Source organism: Stegodyphus dumicola, chromosome 3, assembly GCF_044657685.1.
Source record: "Stegodyphus dumicola isolate Sdum_Otavi_A_Nest chromosome 3, ASM4465768v1".
NCBI classification, from domain to species: domain Eukaryota; kingdom Metazoa; phylum Arthropoda; class Arachnida; order Araneae; family Eresidae; genus Stegodyphus; species Stegodyphus dumicola.
In genome coordinates this window covers 82,770,371-82,792,040 of record NC_140770.1, presented here as the reverse complement: position 1 = coordinate 82,792,040, position 21,670 = coordinate 82,770,371, and the positions used below count along the sequence as shown (strand labels likewise).

General features: G+C 31.6%; 1 protein-coding gene across 2 annotated transcripts in view; it reads left to right on the top strand.

The window, feature by feature from the left end:
• LOC118192373 (parathyroid hormone/parathyroid hormone-related peptide receptor-like) overlaps nt 1-21,670 on the top strand; it is a 193,044-nt gene that overhangs the window by 88,344 nt on the left and 83,030 nt on the right. For both annotated transcript variants that reach the window (XM_085813034.1, XM_085813033.1), the window contains exons 4-5: nt 17,961-18,085; nt 20,315-20,409. In XM_085813034.1, coding sequence (XP_085669160.1) covers nt 17,961-18,085; nt 20,315-20,409 — 220 coding nt within the window. The remainder of the gene's footprint in view (nt 1-17,960; nt 18,086-20,314; nt 20,410-21,670) is intronic.

Here is a 21,670-nt window from a genome sequence, read left to right as displayed (position 1 = left end):
TATGTGCATTGATATATGTGTGATTCATCTGTTTTCAGATCAGCAGAGATTTTCGTAAGGTATAGAGATAGCCCATTTTCTAGCTCCGAAGTGTGAATTATTGAAAGTATATCGTTGATGTATCATACCAAAGCACTAGAGAGGAATGAACCTAGCGTTAAATTTAAAAATTAATAACGTTCGATATGCATCAACAATAAAAACATTTATTTTCCCGGTACCATTTAGTAAAATTTAGTAAGTAATACTTTTATTTTAAATATCACTGTATAAGACTGTAGAGACATTAGGTTATTTTTTGGAAGAAAGAGACTTAAAAAATGAGCAAACGCCTTCGCCGGGAATCAAAATACGGACCTCTTAATTACGCTCTGAGCGTGCAGACCACCACACCACGAAGGCACTATAAGAAGGCAGGAAAAATACCTTATTAGACAATCTATTTGTACTCAAGATGAAACACCATCAGAATTTTTCACTTAGTTCCAACAGCAGTGTCTCCATTAGTAAACAGAGAAAAGCTCACATGAGAAACGTCGACATAAAACGACCTTACAGTGATGACTGCCCACTCGACGAATATCCACATGAGTAAAAATCCTACATTCTTAAATACTCATAATGATAGAAAACCCCGTTCCCATCATATACTTCTCAGTTTTTCTTTCAGAAAACTCCACCTTATGTCCGCAAATCGCGGAGGAAATAGCTTCAAGTTGGTTTAATTCATCAACGTTAAGTTTGTTATGGGTTTGCATTTTTATATTTCTATCCTTATGGGATGACCCAACCATTCTGTTGATGGCGACCAGAAAAGAAAATTAAAATGACTTTAAATGATTCGCTGTTAATTCTGATAAAAAACGTATTTTTAGTATATGAAAAATAAAAGTAAAATCTGAGACCTCGTCAATTGGCAAGAAGTTCTGATCTTGATTTGCAAAAACTCAACGGTTTTTTTTCATCGAATGTAGAGTAAATGATGAGCGTGAGAAGCGTCAACTGTGTAATTCAAAAACTTCGTTAATGAAGACTTTCAGTTATTTATTATTTTCACTAATTTATGGTGCGGCCTTCAAATGCTTTTACTGTCGATTGAAAATAGGAATTCTCTTCTAGGAATGCCAGGAATTTATTAATAGGACTCATATACAATAGAGATGATGCGAATGCTTTCGATCGAAAAGTCCATAACAATTCGTTTGTTTTATGATTTGTTGTGTTTATCTTTAGAGCAACTGGCAATTTCTTCTATATTTCTTTCCCATTTATTGCATATCTTTTCGGAAAAAAAATTTGTTTCATCTTTGTCTGCGTTACGAATTGACGACGATTTTTTATTCTCCGAACATAGAAAGCCATATCTCTGAATATCTAATCTGTTTCATGCGATCAAACACTCCTGAGAAATGGATATATTTGTTTTGTAGATTGTTTTATTCTCTGCATACGAAGCTATAAATGCATTTCTTAATAATCAAAATCAAAGCATTATTTTCTTACTTTAGAAGTGTACTTCGCCGAGTTTTTCTGAAATTTATAGAGAGCGATGCTACGCTATCAGATTTTATCTTCCTCGTGTTTTGGAAAAATTTGCCGCTTCACAAAATATTCCACCACATAACTGTCAACCAACATGTTACACCAATGACCAGCTAAAGTGCGCCGTTGTCTTTTAGTTCAATATTATGTTAAAAATCAACCTAATTTACAGGCTCGCTCCACATTGGTGGTGTACAAATTGGTTACCAATGATTATCAACTGGCAGATCACCGGACCGGTGATTAACGACTGTCACCGTCACCTATTTAAATAATCTTCATCAGAATTCTGCTTCGACCCCTGCCATTACTGTTAATGAATAGATCAAGCATGATCAACAGTCATCACAAGCCCTTCGGTTAATTTTTTTAATAATTCATTTTAATAATATAATTTACCACAATTAATCCATAATATGCCCAGTTAATAATTTTAATGAGAATTTTAAATATTATTTTAACTAATATGAGACGTTTACAATGCTTGATGTCATTATCTAGAACAAAACACTTTATTTTTATTTCTTTAATAATTTAGCGAATTAATATAACTAATAATGCATTCAAACAGGGGCCAAATTTTGGTAAGCACATTTGCTTGTGTTATGACGTGTATTGATGCTGCAGGTTTTACAATATGTTTTATTTAGTCAGCATTTGGAAGCACGATTCTTGAACTATAAATGCACAAAATATTCTAAGATTTCTTAGTTTTTACCCATTACTTTATTAATTTCAAATTATAAACAGTTTTGCAGTTATAAATCGCGTTTTATAGAAAGAATAATAGGGCGATCAAGTGGAAGATTTGTATTAATTAGGATAATCATAAGAATTAGGGTGACATAATACATTCAAAATATCGTTTAAGGCATTTTCTCTGTGAGACATTTTTACTGTTATAGTATAATATCAATGATGACACATTGAGTCCACATACGAAAGAGTAAAATCGCGAAAACCAAATTTCAATAGCAGGGCCATCAAAAGAAATTTGCATGAATCAGATATCCTCGGAGATAGCTTCGAGGTATTTGTTATTTTCATTTAGCGAATTTTATTTTCATTCATAGAGAATTTCATTTAAGAAAAGGTATTACCACTTGAGAGAGTCATTTATTGGAAACCTTGTGCACAAGTCATCAAATCAAATAACTGCATAACTCTGTCTTGAATAATAAATAATTTTCTTTATTAAATAATAATTGCCCACGTTTCGACATGGCATTAGTTTACGACAAAATAATATAGCATATTCCTCTTTAAAAGAATTTATTACGTTATTTGGGCCCTTTTAGAGCATTTTGAGAGCTTTCTAGGACATTTTAGAACATTTTGAAGCTTTTCTAAGTGATCAAACTGTAAATTAAATTTACCCTTGATATAACACTGTCTCAACTCCGATGAACTAATTTTTACTAGGTAGGTATAAAACTGATTATGTTATGTTAAGTTAGTCTTATCTGTCACCACAGGCTTTTCCACAAGGTACCAGTGTCACTTCTTCCATATCAGAATTTTTCCATATTAGCATTTCCTAACTATTTAAGACCTTTTTGTGCATGCTCAGTTCCTTTGGATTACATGCAGAAGGAAAAAATCGTTCCACCATCACATTCTTGAAATTACACAATCATGGCTGTATGCAATACGTTTTTTTGCCTCGATAAAAATCATCTTTATTTTCTTTTTTTGCTTAGCTGTTACAGTCCATCGCCTGTATGTTGGCAAATGACCATCTTCCCATTTTTAAAAAGAGACTACCGGATTAGAAATGTTACGAAAGCAAAAGACGTTTTGGCGACAGCACTTTTTACTAAACGATTCTTTTGCCTGGAAAGTGTCTCCGAAACCGGTGTAGTTTTAAAAATTTGGAATCTTCGCTGTGCGTATTTTGTTTAAATCTTTTCGCAAGAGGTTGGAACAGATAAATGTCCCTTCACATATCAGGTTTAAAACAAAGTTTCTTACTTTTAAAGCAAATCTTCTTAAGCTTCCTTTGCACAATAGCTTATACGCATAGGTATAAATTTCTTTTGCTATATGCAACATTGTTTTAACTAAAAACTGTGGCATCCAAATTACAGAAAAAAATATTCCTCATCTTGACAGGAAAAGCAGATTGTTTTGAAACTGAAGAGTTAACAGTAATGCAGTATTTTCCACGTAGGCTCTAATAATTGCAATAAATGTCGAGAAAACCTTCTCACGGTATAAAAACTTATATACGAACATAACCTCTTTCATTATCGAAAACATGGAGAAGTATTTAATAATTCAATGCAATGGTACACATACATTTGTGTAAAGTTGAAAATTCGGAATAAAAAATAAAATTCAAGGGACATGTATCTACAATTGCTTGGATTTTAATCCATTTGTCAAGGGTTGTCCTATGTGTTATTTTTTATATTATTAACTTTTATTTTGGGAGGATATTTGTTTATACTTTTTTAAGGCATCTTTTCCCTTTTAAGTGCATTTACTGGCCATTTTTAGGGCATTTTCAGCGAATGCTTGTGTCATCAGAATTCGAGCCTCGATTGTAACCAACAGAAACTTCTCGTAGATACAAACGTTTAGACTTCAGACCTTTACTAACTCAAATTAATGTTCACAGCTAGTACACGCGTGAGCTGGCTCTGACTTGTAAAAGTTGGCGTTAAGAAGCCTAATGGCAAGAAGCGCTCAACTCTATAGATGTCTAATCGTTAGTAAATCAGGTATAGCAACGTGGTCTGCAGGCAAGCCGAACACGCTCTCAATTCACGTTATAAAACTTCTTTCTACCTCATTTGAATACAAACGCTCTAACTCATTTGCACGCTGGAAAGAATGCGTAAGTTGAAAGGAAGAGCGATAGGAAAGGCCTTCTTCAAAATAAAATTAACTCTTAAGTAAGTTAAATAAATTCCCAAATACTGAATAAGTTAAATTTAAAATTTAGTTTTCTTTAGTCCAAAGGACTAAAGAGCTTTGTCACTGAAAGTCAGCAAATCAAATAACTGCATAATTCTGTCTTGAATAATTAAGAATTTTCTTTATTAAATAATAATTGCCCACGTTTCGACATGGCATTAGTTTACGACAAAATAATATAGCATATTCCCCTTGAAAAGAATTTCTTACGTTATTTGGGCCCTTTTAGAGCATTTTGAGAGCTTTCTAGGACATTTTAGAACATTTTGAAGCTTTTAGGAGCTGTCACTGAAGGACTACTGTTTTCTTTTTGCGATTTTGCGTCAGAACCGTATAAACGGCATATCACTTTTCAAATCGTTGCCACCATATACTATCGCCCTGTATTATATTTAAAGAAATTAAATAATGAAGATCTGCATAAATGTATGTATGTTTCTCGCATTGCGATAAAACAATGATACCTAGAGCCATCGAATTTTGGAAGACGTAATCCTACTGCGAATATGGGCATCTGAAAGCCCAAATTTGAAATTTGGAAATTATTTTATTATCGATTTCATATTTTGTAAAACTTTAACGAATTTTTGATTAACAAACTCAACGATTTAAAAGTGAGCAATAGCAACAGTCTACGGAGGGGGAAAAACCTTTTTATCTTCAACGAGCGGAACTGTCTATCGGAAATATTAAAGGTATGCTCATTTTAAAATTATTTTGCGACATTGCTGTTGAACTCAATTTTATGGTTTAAGGGCAAAGAACATGATATTTAATCAATAAACGTAACACACAAAACGTTAAAAAATAATAACGTAATTTGAAATCTGAAAACTTTCAGATTTTTTATTTATTTTATTTTATTTATTTATTTTGTAATTAGTTTGTATGATTTCTTTCTAACTACATAATATAACCTTTTTCCAATAAATAACTAATTATCGGTTTTATTAATATTTTTTTAATCAACGGAATCTTGATTAATCTAATTCGGCTATCTACCCCTTCATCATCATTAAGTCCCTATGAAATTTTATCGATCCCCAGAGTGTCCATACCGATTCCTCTGGGAATTATTGTCCTATATGCTAGTACAGAATTTTCTTACCAACATTCAGTTTTATTTCTGTTACACAAGATAATGTTCGTAATAGTACAATTAGATTGTAGAATTCATATAATACAGGATACAAAAAACTTATTTATGATATTAGGGGTATAAAACAGTGCTCACTCTGAAGATGTTATTAAGAAATAACGTTTAGATGATATAACAGAAAAAACATTTTAAACAATTTACTCTGTAACGCTGAGGAACAACACATCGTGTTGCTTTAATGTTGTAATATAATTATAATGTAATAATAATAACTATGTGATATCCTTATATAAAATGTAATGCTATAATGTTGCTCTATTGTCATGTAATATTATGAAACTAAGTGAACGTTCGCATGCATTTTCAATTCACGACAAGTGTGCTGTTTTATTTTCGATATCTGTTTGAAACGAATAGGACGTTATCCCTAACTGAAACCATTAATACCTCTTTAAGTGTTTAAATTTTATTACACTATTTTCCCTCTTACTTCAAAAGTCGTCCAGGACGTTTTTCAGTTTCTTTGGTTTTTTTAAAAGCTTCAAAATAAATATTTTAAGAAACATATGCACGATATTTGCATTATACTTAATGTCTTGTTTTTATTAAACACGTTTTTTATATGTATTATTATTATGTGTAGAACATTAGAGGATTTTTAAGACGTTTTTTGCCATTACGTCTTAGCAATAATTCGAAAATTTCTCTCTTTTTATTAAATTTTAGCATGTCGATGTTCTACCTTATGTATGATTCATCTCCATTTTATGATAAAAATTATAGGAAAAAGGGGGAAAAGATTAATATTTTATGTGACATGAAAATGCAGGTGGCAAATAAACAGCCAAAGAACTGGTGATGGTTTGCTTATTTGTATTGTGAGATATTGTTACGGACCCTCAAATCTGAAAAGAAAAGAAAAAATATAAAGAAGTAGAAAATGAGTAATTTTAAATTTGCATTCTATCCAGGGAATTCTAATATTTATTGATTGAGGATTCTTTTTTGTTTTGTTTTGTTTAAAAAATAAAGTGATCTTGCGAAAATATTTCTGAAGAGAAAAGGTTTCATAGTCAGCAAATGTTTTGATCTTTATTGGATTCTTAAAAATGGTGTATACAGATATGTAAAAAGGTATTTTAAATGTGCACGTTACTGTTATATACAGCAGAATGACGACCTTTTGCCCTATATGTATCCAAATTCCTATTATATGAAAATGGATTTTAGACATAGCTCTTAATTAAATTAACAGAAAATTAAATTTTTTGTTTATTTTTTATTTTATTTGTTTTGACGCTGAAAACTTCCTTATCAAATTATGGGGCTGTTTCGTTACATTACTCTGCATGTACTGTCCATATGCTCTGCTATGTGCTTTCAGTCGACGAAACGTTGCATCGTCCCACATTAGTAATCTACGAGTCATCAATGGCAGTCACTGATAATCCTGGGTCTAATTTTTTTTCAAATATATATTATTATTTTTTTATCATTCTGCCTAAATTTACGGCAAGGCTTCACACTCAAACTAGCCATTCCGTAGGTCACAGATGAGCACAATTCCGATGAACTTCATTTTCTTTCTATTTTAATTACACAACTACATGATAATGCATTTAATTTATAGTGTGTTCATTTGATAAAAATACAGTACTGTTTTAATTAATAAAAGAAGTTTTTAATATATATATATTTAAACAAATTTAAATTTAAATTTTAACAAACACGTATAAAAGTAAAAAAAAAAATTAAAGCCAAAATAATTGTAAGCCAAAAAAATTTTTAAAAAAAGTATTTAAAAAAAATGTGTAAACATATAAACGATTTGATTCTCGAACTAATCTACAATATCATTTAAATTCAGAAGTATAATCAAATCAAGTGCAAAACCAATCCATAAAAATTAATTCACTAATTTAGCAAATTAAAATTAATCCAAACAATTTATATATATATATGTGTGTGTGTGTGTGTGTGAGTGTGTGTACGTATACTGTCTTTTGATATAAGTTCCTATTTGTTTATATGTTCTAGAAGATCTGGTCTTCTTAGGAAGCTCTCACCAGCGACCGAGCGGTAAAATTGCTGAACACTGGTAGTTCGGTCCGAGGTTCGAATCCCGCGAACGGGCTGGCTGCATGGGTGTTTTCGTGGTTTTCCCCATGTGTAACGTGTATACGAGCCAGTTTCCCTTAGAAAGTCCTCCACGAAGGCATCCCTGCCCTTAGGCAGATAGCCTTAGTGTGCTTTGCCATATTCTCAATAAACCAAACCAAACCTTCCTAGGAAGCATACAGTTAGACCAAAACTCTAAAAGAGAGCTAGTGACTTTTCACTCTGTTTCACATATTCGACAGAGACAAGGAAAGGCTGTAAAGGACGCTTTTTAGTTTAACAGACATCACTAACTCGTACCTACAGAAGCCAATACTTTTGGCTTAAATCAAAGATAATAAATAAACTAAAATTAATGAATTTTAAGTACAGCCTAACGGCATAATTAGCGCGCAAGTTGGCTCTGCCCAAAGTCGGCGTAAAAAAAATCTAATGACGAGAATAACTCAACGCCGCAGAATTCTAATTGAGAGCAATCCTAAACGTGGCTTTCAAGCAGGCAGAACATGCTCTGATTTCACTCTCCAAACCTTCCTTTATGTACTTCCTTCTTTCTACCTAATTTGAATATCACGTGCTCTGGAAATTAACATTTTGGCAGGGAAATGAAACGAGGCTTGATAGAAAAGGGTATTAACATAATATAACTATTTATAAAATTTAAATGAGATCTTATATTTCCTATAATGATTTAGATGCTAATGCAAAACGAAAGTAACAATCATCAAAGCCTGTTGAACATATGGTTCATTAATGACATATGCAGCTACAAATAACTTAATATTATTTGCGGCTGCACGTACCATTCGTGGATATGTTTGAAACAGCTCGCCTATTCTTTAAGAACTGCATCGGTATCTTTTAGACTGGTAGTTCCGAACGGGTTAATTAACGCCAATAATTATATATTTAACTAACGATGATCAAGGGATCGATTTGGGTTCGTCACCCGAATATGCACAGACAACAGATCGGCATAGTGAAGTTCTCATTCATTACAAAAAATAATTAAATATTAATTGTTTATTGAAATAATGCTATATCATGTTGTAATGAAGTAATCACATAAAATAAATACGAGGGAAAATACGCAAAAATTATACAGTATATTTTAAAAATCAGTAACTTTTTAAAAAATATTATAAATGATTTTATATCATCATCACATAGAAAAGTGCTAGTAAATAATGCTACTTTAAAATTTAAATATGTAATGCTGTTTTCTTACTACAGTAGATATTAAAAATTTAGCACTGTTTTATAAAAATATAATTTTATGGTATTAGAAATTTGAATTTTAATAATTTGATTTAGCACAGTAAGTAAAGAATTTTAATATTTTTAAAATTACTTTTAGGGAAGATTATATTAAGTTAGATAATTTTATTTTTGAATTTATGTTGAGAATTTGGAATTATTGCTAAGAATTTTATAATTATTTTGAGATTAATGTGAGTATGAAAAATGAATAAAACAAGTTAAAAAAATCTGATGTGTACACCACATGACTTCCTTGTACGGAATATTAAATTATACGCATTTTTTCTTGCATTTCATTTAAACTTATTGGATTGAATTAAATCTACTTCGCCGACAGAGCATAAACCACAATAGAATAAATGCATTCTTTAAAATTCACTCTAGTATTTGTTTACCATAGCGACACTCTGGCACTAGATTCACTTAACAGTATTAATAATTATATAACAGTTAACTTACATAATAATTATGTAATGGAAACTAAGTTAACTGTTATATAATCCAATAATTATATAACAGTTAACTTATATATTTCGTTCATATTATAACTCATAATGCACAAAATTTATATTATTTAAAGAATAGAATTATCTAATCGTTGCCACATGTTCTATTCAAATACTATAATAAAGCTAGAATGATGTATAAAAGAAATTAAGCAAACAAAACAAAAAAGAAACAATTTTTCACAGACGATTGAGTATTTCTTATTTAATTAATTCAGTTCTCACTTCGCGAGAAAGCAAAAATACTTAAAAACTCAAAATATCTATATTAAAAATTACGAAGTAAATCTCAAACACTTATTTCCTCGAAAACATTCCAGAAAGAATTAAGCATGATTTAATTGGCAATAATAAATGAATGCGTTATCTTTGTTGTTGCGAAGCTAAGTTTCTCTAGATTGGCAACAAATCCACTAGTCTCCTGTTTCAAATGTAAACATCAATGGCCGCCATTAAAAACAGGCTTAGCGGCAATTAGACAACTTTAAAATTGCTGATAATTTTCTTAATCGAAAATTCGTTAAAGTGTTACAAAATATATTTTGTATTCATATATGAACCCGATAATAAAACAAATTCTAAATTCCAAATTTGGGTATTTAGATGCCCATATTCGGAGGAGGATTACGTTATTTAAAATTTGTTGGCTCTAGGTACTGTTGTCTTAGCAAGAAACATACATATATCTATGCAGATTTTTCATTATTTAATTTCTTTAAATATAATACAGGGCTGTAATATTTAGTGGCAACAATTTTAAAAGTGAATCAATGCAGAAAGTGAATCGATGCAAAATGCCAAAACGAAATTCATAACCCTTCTGAGATAACGCTTCTTTGGGCTAATAATAATAAAAAAAACCTTAATTTCAATTATAACTATTGCAAATGATGTTAAAATGCAAGTTATAATAATAAAATTTATTTATGTTATAAAATTTTGAAATTGATTGGGATTATTCAAAATAAATAATAGGTGCATGTAATTTTTATATTTGTGATATTGTGTGAAAAGTTTTGAAAAATTTTCCATGAAGAATCATCATTGTCGTGCGGCATTTAGAAAAACAAGGTTCACTCTATTGTAGTAGGGTAATGTAAAATTTTTATTCCCTATTATTGGTCCTAACTTGAATATACAAGTTATTAGTCTTAATCTGAATTAGAATTTTTGTATATTCATGTTTTTATTTCAGTCATTTTACACTGAAGAATATTTATGACCATAATCTATAATTAATAACTTTAATTTATTTATTCAATGCTAAAAGCTTTTCCTTCTACAATTCTAAAAGGTTTGAATAAGAAACGGAGGTTTTTATGTGACATTGTATTTAAGCAAGTCATTAACAAGTAAGTTACACTGATTCGCTTGTGAGGACTTTTCATTTCTTACCAAAGTTTATATTATTGTTGTACTGTATTTTGTAGCTATGTGTAATAATTTCTGGAGTTTATTTTACATTGCTTTACAATAAAAAAAATGCGGATTGTTTTACAATGAGTAAATAATTAATTTTAACAGAATTTCAAAAAATTATAAAATAAATATTTTAGTTCTTATATTAAATACAGTTTTGCAAAACACTTTTTCAAGACAAGGACTGTGAAAATTACATAATGATAATCAAGCAAAATTTGAAAGAATTGGGAACATTTACTACTATTTCTGAAAAATTTAGGACAAATTTTATCATTATGTGAGAGAAAACGAACTTAGTGATTTTTTAAAATTGGACTAAATTAACAGAATTCTAAAATTTGTATTTATTGATAAAATTGTTATATACAAAATTTCGTTATTTAAAAAATCATTTAGATCAAATTTTATGATTTTTCCAAAATTAAATTTATCTTTACTATCCCTAATGCTCTAATACTTTTTTCTAAAAAGGCTTTTCTATCGCTAAGCCATTTTCTCTCTTAAAGAGGGGATATATAAAATGTAAAATATATATCTCTAAATTATAACTTCAATTAGCAATAGCTTCGTAATTCCTCATTTTAATTTGTGTATCTCCCCTTCCTGTTCTAAAAGTACAGGTGTTTCATATTGAGTAGTATACAAAGAAAGCATACCTGTGAATGCTGTAATTACTTTATTTTGGTAAATCAAATTTGCAGTGAAACTATAGTAATCAATTTGGTAATTGGTAAATCAAATATCCAAGATCCTATAGATGTTCTAGGCACCCCTCCGGTGACAAGGCAAATATCTATGTGTTATTCCATTTCCTTCCACACTCATGATAGAATATAATTTGCAAATGATTCGAGCATTTCGGTTTATAAGGTATTTCTCCCGCTTTCTTGGTATGCCTTCGTGGTGTGGTGGTCTGCACGCTGGGCGCATATTCCAGAGATCCACGGTTCGATTCCCAGCGAAGGCATTGCATAATTTTCATCTTTTCTGCTTCCAAAATACCTAATGTCTCTACAAGTTACCTACTGTTTCAATTGCTGTAAGGCCTGGGGGAAAGGAAGCACGAACACTTTGTCTTTAACAAAACTCCATAGGAAAAGATCTCACGGGGATCACCTGTGGATCTCGGTGACCAACAAAGCAATAACATATCGGTGACCAAGAAAGACCTAGGACGCCCAACCAAGCGATAGGATAGACTATTGTTCAGGTACTAGCTCATGTTTTTATTCCAAAATGGTGCAGTACCATCTTGCTGCAGCATAAAACCAGGAACGGTTTCCACTAACTCAGAGAACAACTACTCTGATAGCATATCTTGGTAAATGCACCGGTTAATACACTTTTCCCCGAAGAAAAAGGGACGTAAACACAGCTGTTGGAAATGGCACAGGAAACGTTCACTTTTGGAGAATCATGCTCATGTTCCATTACACTATGTGAATTTTCCCTTCTCCAAAATTATAGCAATTAGCTTTGCAAGAAACGTGAAAAGTGGCTCCATCTGTAAACACAAAGTCCGTCCGCGAAACCTTCTGTTTATCGTGCAAATTCTCATAGAAAGCTTTACGCAAAGGATTGCTAGAAGGTTTCAGCGCCTGCACAGTCTGAAAGATGCATGGCCGGAATTGTAGACGGTTAAGTAACGCACTCTCTACACAGTGACATGAGTCACATTGAGTTCAGAACTTGCACCATACACTGAGACTTCGTAAAAACGTTTCACGAGTTTTTTAAACCACTTCGGTTTTGGCTGATGTTCGTCCTGGTTTTTTTTTTTTTTTTTTTTTTTTTTTATTTCTACACAAGTAGCCCATGTTCTGAAACTGCTTTATCCACCATTTGATGTTGTGACGATGCGGTGGTTTTTTTTACCAAATTTCGGGGTAAAATGTCTTTGACCGATGATAAACGATGAAGCTTTGGCGTATTCCAAAATACAGTACGTTTTCTTGTGCACGAATGACGCCATTTTGATTAACAGTGCCTCTAGGAGCGATTCCATACCTTGTAACCGAAAGATTTTTCGCTGTTGCCAGATAAAATTTGTATAACTGTAGTTTCAGAATTAATTTGCTTCGGCTTAATAAATTAATTACAGAATTTGCGGTATGCTATTGTTACGGATTTGGCTTTTAGCTAAAGTTAGTAGAATTATAAATTAAATTGTTTTATTTTCCGTGCATGCAGCGCGTGACGAATATTAAGAGGAAAGCTAAGCCGGAAAATTAAAACTACAAGAGCACGGGCTTTTAACTATTGATAAATAAATATCTCTTTTAATTTATATTTAATTCGAAATAAATGTTAATTGACTAGACGTAACCGAATTCTACTATTTTAGCTTTCGAAAAATTGCTAGAACAATCTCGTGCGGCCGATTTAAAAAGCTATAAAAGCCAGAGAGAGAACATCTCAGCTCAGTTTTGTTTTATGAATTTTGTTTAGAAAACTGTTGTTGCTTACTGTAAAGAATTTGCTGCCGTGAAATCGGATTATATTTCTCTATTTTGAATTAGTTCTGTTGAAATTTTTGGTAGTTTAAAATATAACTACTGCGAGATATTGCAATATTGTAAAATATATGAGGAAATTTAAGCATTTTGTTTTTTTATTTGTTGTGATAAATATAAATTTTTTTAACTTTTCATCGGACTTGTGCATTCAATTTATTACGAACTCGTACGCACGCAACACTATTCTTTTTGTCCCATTCAATATGAAACAAACATCCTGTAGAATTGCTTATAATGATTTCTGGTTTGCGTGTTTCAAAATTAATCCGTTTCATGCTTGCTTATGTTATCCTGCGTTGCGACAGTCCTAATCCAATCAAATTAAGGGACTTTTAACTAATTTAATTACGCACTTACTTTCTTTCCCTATTTTCACTTTGCAAATTTGCTCTTGTTAGGACGCCTCGCTTGCCTCTGCTGTCTATTGTTTATTGCCTGAAAATGTTGAGGGATGCATATCGTCTTCATAAACGTAGCTATCGATTTTTGATCACATCTCTCGGTCTCCCTGTAGATCAATCTCCCGGTTTATAATTTTTATACTTTACAAAGGAAAATATTTTACACCAGTAAATGAATTTTATTGAATGTAGGAAACTTATATTGTGCAAATTTTATTCCTACACAACTGGTTATTTTCAGAATAATTTTTATTTTTAAATTTCATTTCATCTGAACTGTATTCTTTTCTAATTACATATTATTTTCCTTTATCTTATTAAATTTCGTTTTACAGGAATTGTCTTAATCTACTGCAGAAATTTGTAGATTTTTATATCGAGATTCAACCATTAATTGGTTAATATTTGTATTTATATAATTTCATTATATACTACATTACTAAGTTTATCCGGATAAATATTATGTGCAACATTAATTATTAATTTTATGTTCATTGTATTTTAAAATATTTCGATAAATAAAAGCTTTTCTTTCCTATTTGGGATTTTCTCAGTGTAAAAATGTAAGAAAATTACAAATTAAAGTTAGCCAAAGAGCCTAAATTAGAATATATAATTAAATATTAACATATTTTGCCTAAGAATTGTGTTATAAATAGTTTAACTATTTGAATCATGCACTGTAGAATGAACTTCAATCAGTCATGAATTCTTTTTAAATGGCATCGCCGCACAGCGTGAAAATCTTCTGGATACTCCCGGTTTTGTTGCAAAAATCTCTCGGCTTTTCATATTTCAAGATTGGAAGCTATGCATAAGAATATGTATCGAAAGAATTAATCTTCCCGGCATAATTATGGTGATGTATCTTCGGCCACGTCTTCTAGTTTTTCTTCTCCGTTACACATCATTCAAACGACGTAGTAGTCTATTACAGCTATTCCCAGATCATCATTACATATAATATATATATGTATATATAATCTTTAACAAAGTATCAAAATTACATAAAATAGAATCTTGTTATCTAAAGTTAGGCAAAAAAGCGATTTAAGGGTGGCGTAGATTTGAATAAATTTTATATATACAATCTATCAAAACTACTAGGATTTTATACAAAATTTTAAGTTTTACATTTAAAGTATTTTCCATCCATTTCAGAATGACAACAGTAATAATAAATAAATTGTGCTCAATAAATAAATGGTGAAATTCAAGATAAACTGACACGGCTCGTTCTTCAAAAAATAAAAATATTCTGTTCCATTTGTCATAGTTATGCGATTTAATGAGACAAAACAAATAAATAATGATAAAGAGACAATTATACCCCTTTCATTAAAACCAGATAAGAATAAAAGGATTAAAAATTATAAAACAGAGACTTTAAAACAATTCGAGAAATAGGATTGGAATTAAAATCATTAATTTTAATTCGGGAAAAATACTTATTTTCGTTACAAAACAGACGACTATTTTAGAAAAAGAGAGTTTAATGATTTCGTAAAAATATAAATTTGTTATCAACGTAATTGCAGAAATTTGATATTAATTTTATTGTGAATTTCAGTATTTATTATTTTATGCCAACATATTAATTAATTTTAGGAAATCTGCGCTAAAGATGTTTTTAAACTCAAATCTGAAACTTAAATGTTTGACTTGGAATTTTGGCCTAATCTATAGTTAATATACTAACTGCAATACTTTAAACCAAATGGAAGTTTAAAATGTTAAATATACTTACAATAGTTCCACCTTATGTAAGCGGTTGTTACTTAGATACAACGAGTTATCTTCATACATAAACTGCAGCAGAGAAGAATTTCGATGAGAACTGTTCAATTCCTTGTAATGATACGGGAGAGACAGTTAGCATTATCCTCTGAAGACAGTTCGTTATATTTTTACTATCACAGTCAGTCTAAAGCAGGGATGGGCAAACTACGGCCCGCCGGAAGGTTATATCCGGCCCGCGGATGAAATTTTAATTTTCCGGTCTGAGGCAAATTAAAATAAATATATATTTATATATTATATACCCAACTCCTTTTCTAAATTGTTTAAATATCATTTTTTTTTCTTCCTTTTTTTCAAAGGACTGATAATCTTTTTACTTTCTCTATTTTTGTTCTTCAAAACTTAAATCGACAGAAATAGCAAGCACAGACAGCTTTCAATCGGTAAAGTGAATTTTTCGTGAATTTCAGGATGGGTTTTTAACTTCGAAAGTGCCTATAACAAATATATGTAATATTACGGCCGATGGAGAACCAAATATGACAGGAAAAAATCTGGATTTCTTGGATTCTTTAATCAAAACTATCCCGGGAACAAAGTTGTTTTTTACGTTCTGTCAAGATGCTCTGTATAAATCTGCATTGAATATGAAATCCGAGCTTGCTGCAATCGTAAAGCTTGTGAATATTACTATTCGATCTCGTGGGCTTACTCACAGGCAATTTCGAGATTTTCTTCAGTCCATGCAATCTGAATACTCTGGTGTACGCGAAAGTAAGGTGGCTTAGTGCAGGATGTGTTCTTGAGCGAGTTTGACAGCTGAAAGACGACATTGTATTGTTCTTCCATGTGAAACAGTGTTCTGCGGACTGCAAAATGTTAGAAGATATAGAATGGGTTTCGGGCTTTGCATTTTTCACAGATCTTCTTTGTCATATGAGCAACTTGGAATGTTAAGATTCAAGGAAAAAATAAATTTATCGACGATATCTGGGCCATTTCAAAGCTTTTAAACTAAAACTTAAACTGTTTGGTGGGCACCTAGTTAAGAACAACTTGTCGCATTTCCGGAGGTTAAGTTCAATATCCTCAGTAAATGAAGAGAAGCTTAAGAATTATGAAGATGGCTTAAAAAAAATGCATTTTGAGTTCGAACGCAGATTTCAGTGCCATTCAAACAGAATCGGATATTTTTAACATGCCTTTCAACGTAAATTGTGAAGCAGTGAGGTCAGATTTGCAGATTGAATTAACTGAGTTGCAATCTAACAATCATGTCAAGCAGTTGTTTCTAAATATGCCAAAGTTAGAGTTTTTGAAATTTTTATCTAAAGTAAATTTCCCAAATTAAATACCTCACGCCCAGAAAATCAGTGCTTTGTTTGCTTCATCTTATATATGTGAACAAGTGTTTTCAATTATGAACCTTAGAAAGAATTATTTCAGAAGTAAACTGATAGATGAGCATTTAGCCTCGTGCCTTAGAATCAGTACATCTCTCTTCGACCCTCAATATAAGGAACTTTTAAAAATGAAATTGCAATTTCAATCATTTCATTAACATATTTAAATTATAATAGTTGTCTATTGTTTATAAAATTTTGAAAAATTGATCTTGGCTCGCAATTTTTTTTTTTTTTTTTTTTTTTAATGTTTCTATTTTTGGCCTGCGATTGAAAACGTTTGCCCATCCCTGGTCTAAAGTCAGTCTTTCACGATCACATTTACCACTTTGATGAGGTTTCTTTTTATCTTAAGATGACTTTGGCGTGAGTTTGCCGTAAAAATGTGAAGTACTTCTTTGGCAGGAATACTTCTGTCAACTTCGATTCTCCAGTTTCCTAGCTTATACTCAGATTCGGCATTGATGTTGCTTTTAACGCATAATTATGCCCTTATAACGGCACTCACATACTAATTCCTTACATTTAATTATATTCTTATCATAATTGTTTTATAATGCGTAAAAAGTGTTAGTCTTAACGAGAAATGACAAAATTACATTTACTTATTCTTTACGGGAAAAGCGCTGCTCAAAGACTGCTTGCCGTAGGAAAGATGTTTGATAGAAGTATTTTTAAGGTAAGTGCGCTGATCCTAGCTTTCTGTATTGGTAGTTCAACTCGAATTCAGATCTCGGCGAATGAGATAGCTCCATGGGCCGTTTCCGTGATTTTTCAAGTGCATAACGTGGAAAACAGTGAATTTTTCTAGAAAATTTTCCACGAAGGGATCACTCTTTTTAGGCAGATAACTCCCAGTTTTGTAAACCAAACCAATCATTTATCTGATTACTCCAGATACTTGGTTTTAATATGATGTTACTGCGTGTTATTTACAAAATGTATATAATAACTCACCTTTCGATTTAGTAAACGTTTGATTTATTCCCCTGGCATCATAATTACAATTTTTTTTTTTTTTTTCCTTTTGGCAGCTTCAGCTACCAAGTTTTGTTCGAAAGACGGCACCTGGTGGACAAATCCGAAAACAAATCGGACCTGGACGAATTATTCCTTGTGTGAGCTGAGCAGTGACTCAAATGAGGAATCAGGTTTTATTGTGAGTTTCTTTTCCTTCCCACGTTTGGAGTAAGTAAAAGAGTAAAAAATTAAGAAAATGTTGAGCTGAATTGGTATTTTTATTTACTGTCTCATTTTTGTTGGAAAAAAAGGAGTGGAAGACCAGTTTAAGTATTTCGGATTCTGCCTAAAATCCTGAAGTGCGGCAAATAGTATCAGAAACTATACCATGTTTTAAAACACAAGATAATAATAAGAAAAATTAAGCTGTTGTTTCATAAAATTGTAAAAACAGTATTAGCCGAGAATATTTGAAGCAGATGACTGCTTATAATCAGTAAAAGTTTATTTTGAGTCACAAAACTTTCTTAAATTTCCTAAGAAATTCAGGATTCCCTTCTTCTAGTTTTCGATACATCAGGGTGTGTGTATAATATCACGAGAGAAATATCAAGTGGCCTACAAAAAATCAATTAAGAAGGGAATCTGAGAAATGAGGTTGCGTATATTTCACGAGTTGCCGCCCAGACGGTATAGCGGTTAGGGGAGCTGTTTGCGATACCGAAGGGCTCGGGTTCGAATCCCGGAGAAGGCATGGATGTAAATTGTCTGTCCTCTCGTAGGAGGTAATGGTGGCCGTCTATTAGATGCCTCGATAATAAAATGGCCATCATTTTGGCCTTAGGCCAATGGCGAAAAAAGGCAAGTGCCCTCCATTCGATTAAAAAAAAATATTTGAGTTTATGCTAGGACATGCTTCGGAGTTAGCTTCGCAATATAACACTTCAAGGAAGATATTACAGTTCTGAATGTTTTAACTAAAAAATTAAAAGGTATAACAAACATTTAGCTTCTATTTTTATATGAAAATAATATTTACTGTTGTCAACTCTTAAAATTAAATATTTAATGTCGAATTCAATTAAAACTGAGTTTAGAAAGAATTTGAATTTTAAAAGCTGTTTTATTTATTTCTGTTGCATATCATTTTAGAAAATAAAATACTATACACACAAAAATATCAAAGTATTAGAAGCTCTGTTATTCATGACACAGCACTTGTTAGAAACTATTGTTTAGAAGTTCAGATAATTTTTAAGCGATTCGCTATCATACGCTGATGAGTAGTGCTTACACATAGTACCAAAGATAAATGAAGATCGCATGCTTCGTCCATTAGCAACAACATTTATTTATAACAGATAAGAGTTTTTGCAAAAGGGTAAAAAAATATGCTCTTCCCAGGTTTAAAAGATGTGCTGTGTTCAAATTTTTTTGAATAGTAATCATGCGCAATAATAACAGATAAACGTTTAGTAAAAGCAAGTTTTACATTTAGACAAGCTTTGCTATGGAATGGGGGGTGCGGGCCGAAAACATCACGGACGAAGAATCGCAAAGTTCACAACGCAAAAGCAAAACATCATCATACAAAACAGCTGGGAAGGAAATAAAAAAGCAAAGAGAAAGCATAGCACTTCTGATTTATTGTGACATAAAACATCGCGGCTGAAAAAAAAATCGGTTCAAAAACTTTGCACTTATAAAACATCATTGTATAAAATATCGCAGTAAAAAATAAAGCACCAAAACAAATCATCGTATGAAGCTAACATCGCAGTCATGGTTTTCGGACTATAAATATTTTCAGTTAATTTTCTTGTAATGCTTTGTGAGGACAAGAAGAGGTAAGTAATGCTTTCTTCTTCTGTATTCATTTCTTTTGTATAAACTAATAATTTCTTACTGGAAAAGCAAGAAGAAAATTTAAGCATTCGAAATCTGAAAATGTGTAAAAACTAATGCTACCTATAGCAGTTAAAAAGAGTTTCAAACTTACGTATTTAAATATTAAAAAGTCATTAACCTCATTTTTAAGTGTTATAATAGTAGCTTTTCATAAAAATTATGGTATAAAAAGATATTTCAATAAGAGAGATGTGTGTGCATGGGGTTACCTATATTAAAATTGTTTTATTAATTAACAAAGTGTCTGCTATGTTATCATCATGGCCATGATTTGCAAAATTGCTTTATTTTTTGCCACGATTTTTTAATGTTTTTAACTTCAAAGTTTTTGAACTGCTTTAGTTTCTAAGATGTTTTATAGCTCTTGTGTTTTAAAACTGCAGTTATTCCCTTGTTTTCTCCTTTCCAACGGTGTTTTCTCCAACGACTTTTATTCTACCGACGGTGTCTTCAGCTATGTTCTCGATGTTTTTTCCTGTAACTTAAATGGAAATTCAACAGGTTAACGGCACTCTTTCAGGTACACGTTCCAGTCATCAAGGCCATTTCCCAGGTTGGCTACTCCGTGTCCCTCATCCTGCTTGTGATTGCATGCCTCCTGCTTGCCAGTGTCAGGTGCGTAGAAATATTTTTGCAGTTTTATTTAAACACTGCTCTAGTACATATGAAAAGAAAGTAATACATGAGAACCTTCTTGAAGTCTTGCACAGGCCAGAATGCTGGAAACTCTATAAGGATAAAACTTATCAAGAAGGAAAGCTTATTAAAAGCCAAAGAATAATTAGAGAACAAATTAAGACCGCCAACAGTATTAAAATAGACAGCTCACAAGTTTCTGCCGTAATCTGTAATCAGCGTACGAGGTAAGTAGTCAGTGTTCTCGGATTTCGCTAGAACTAAATAGTGGCGGAAGGGTTTTCTTAACGTAATGATCATTAATCACCTCATTCTTGTCATTTTCTAGGTATACACTCGAATGCTCTGCACATATGTGCTTACTGTAGTGCACATTAATACATACATATTTATTTATTTTATCCATTAATTTTCTCGCTGGTATTATTACACGTAAAGAAATTTCTGATTGTGTCAATGTAGCAGATAGCATTTTTTTAAAAAAAGGTGGGTTTACTTCTTCGTTTTCTTTTCAATCCCCGCTACTTAAATGTTAATCTGCTAAAATGTTTTCAAATAGTTCTTCAACTGGTGCTTAAATCTGACATCATTACACTAGCATCATAATTTACGTATTCCTCGATGATAATGTCTAATATAAGTAGTCTCGTTTTCTTCATCCATACTCCCAGTGTAATCATGCTTTTTATCGTCAACACTTTCACTTGACTCTGGGTTCGAAAATTCTCCTTTAATGAAGCAATTTTTGAATGTTTGTGGATTTTTTTCTTTTTCTTTTTCTTTTTTTTTTCGGGGGGGGGGGAGTCTAGGCAAATGGAATCATGTTCATAACCTCAAGACTATTTAAACTTTCCTGCGTATTTCCTATAGTTATATTTTGAAATGAATCAACCTTCGTTGTAGAAAACATTTTCAAATCCCTCGTGATACCCACACCTAAAGGGTGTACTACACTAGTCCAACTTGCCGTCAGGAAAACAACTTTCACATTTTGCAAGAAATCTGTAGTTTGAGTAAGGGTATACTCATACAAAATACTTTGAGTAAGGGTATACTGAGTAAGGGTATACATAAAAAGTAAAATTTTGTGATTTTGCCCCCTCATAGTTTTAATATATTTTCTTGAGCCCCATTCTGTAAAACCATCCACAGTTGTTCATGCTTTCTAATTTGCTTTGTATTATAATATCAGAATTTTAACATGTTTATTTAAAGAAGCTTAGTTTTTGTGACTTTCCTT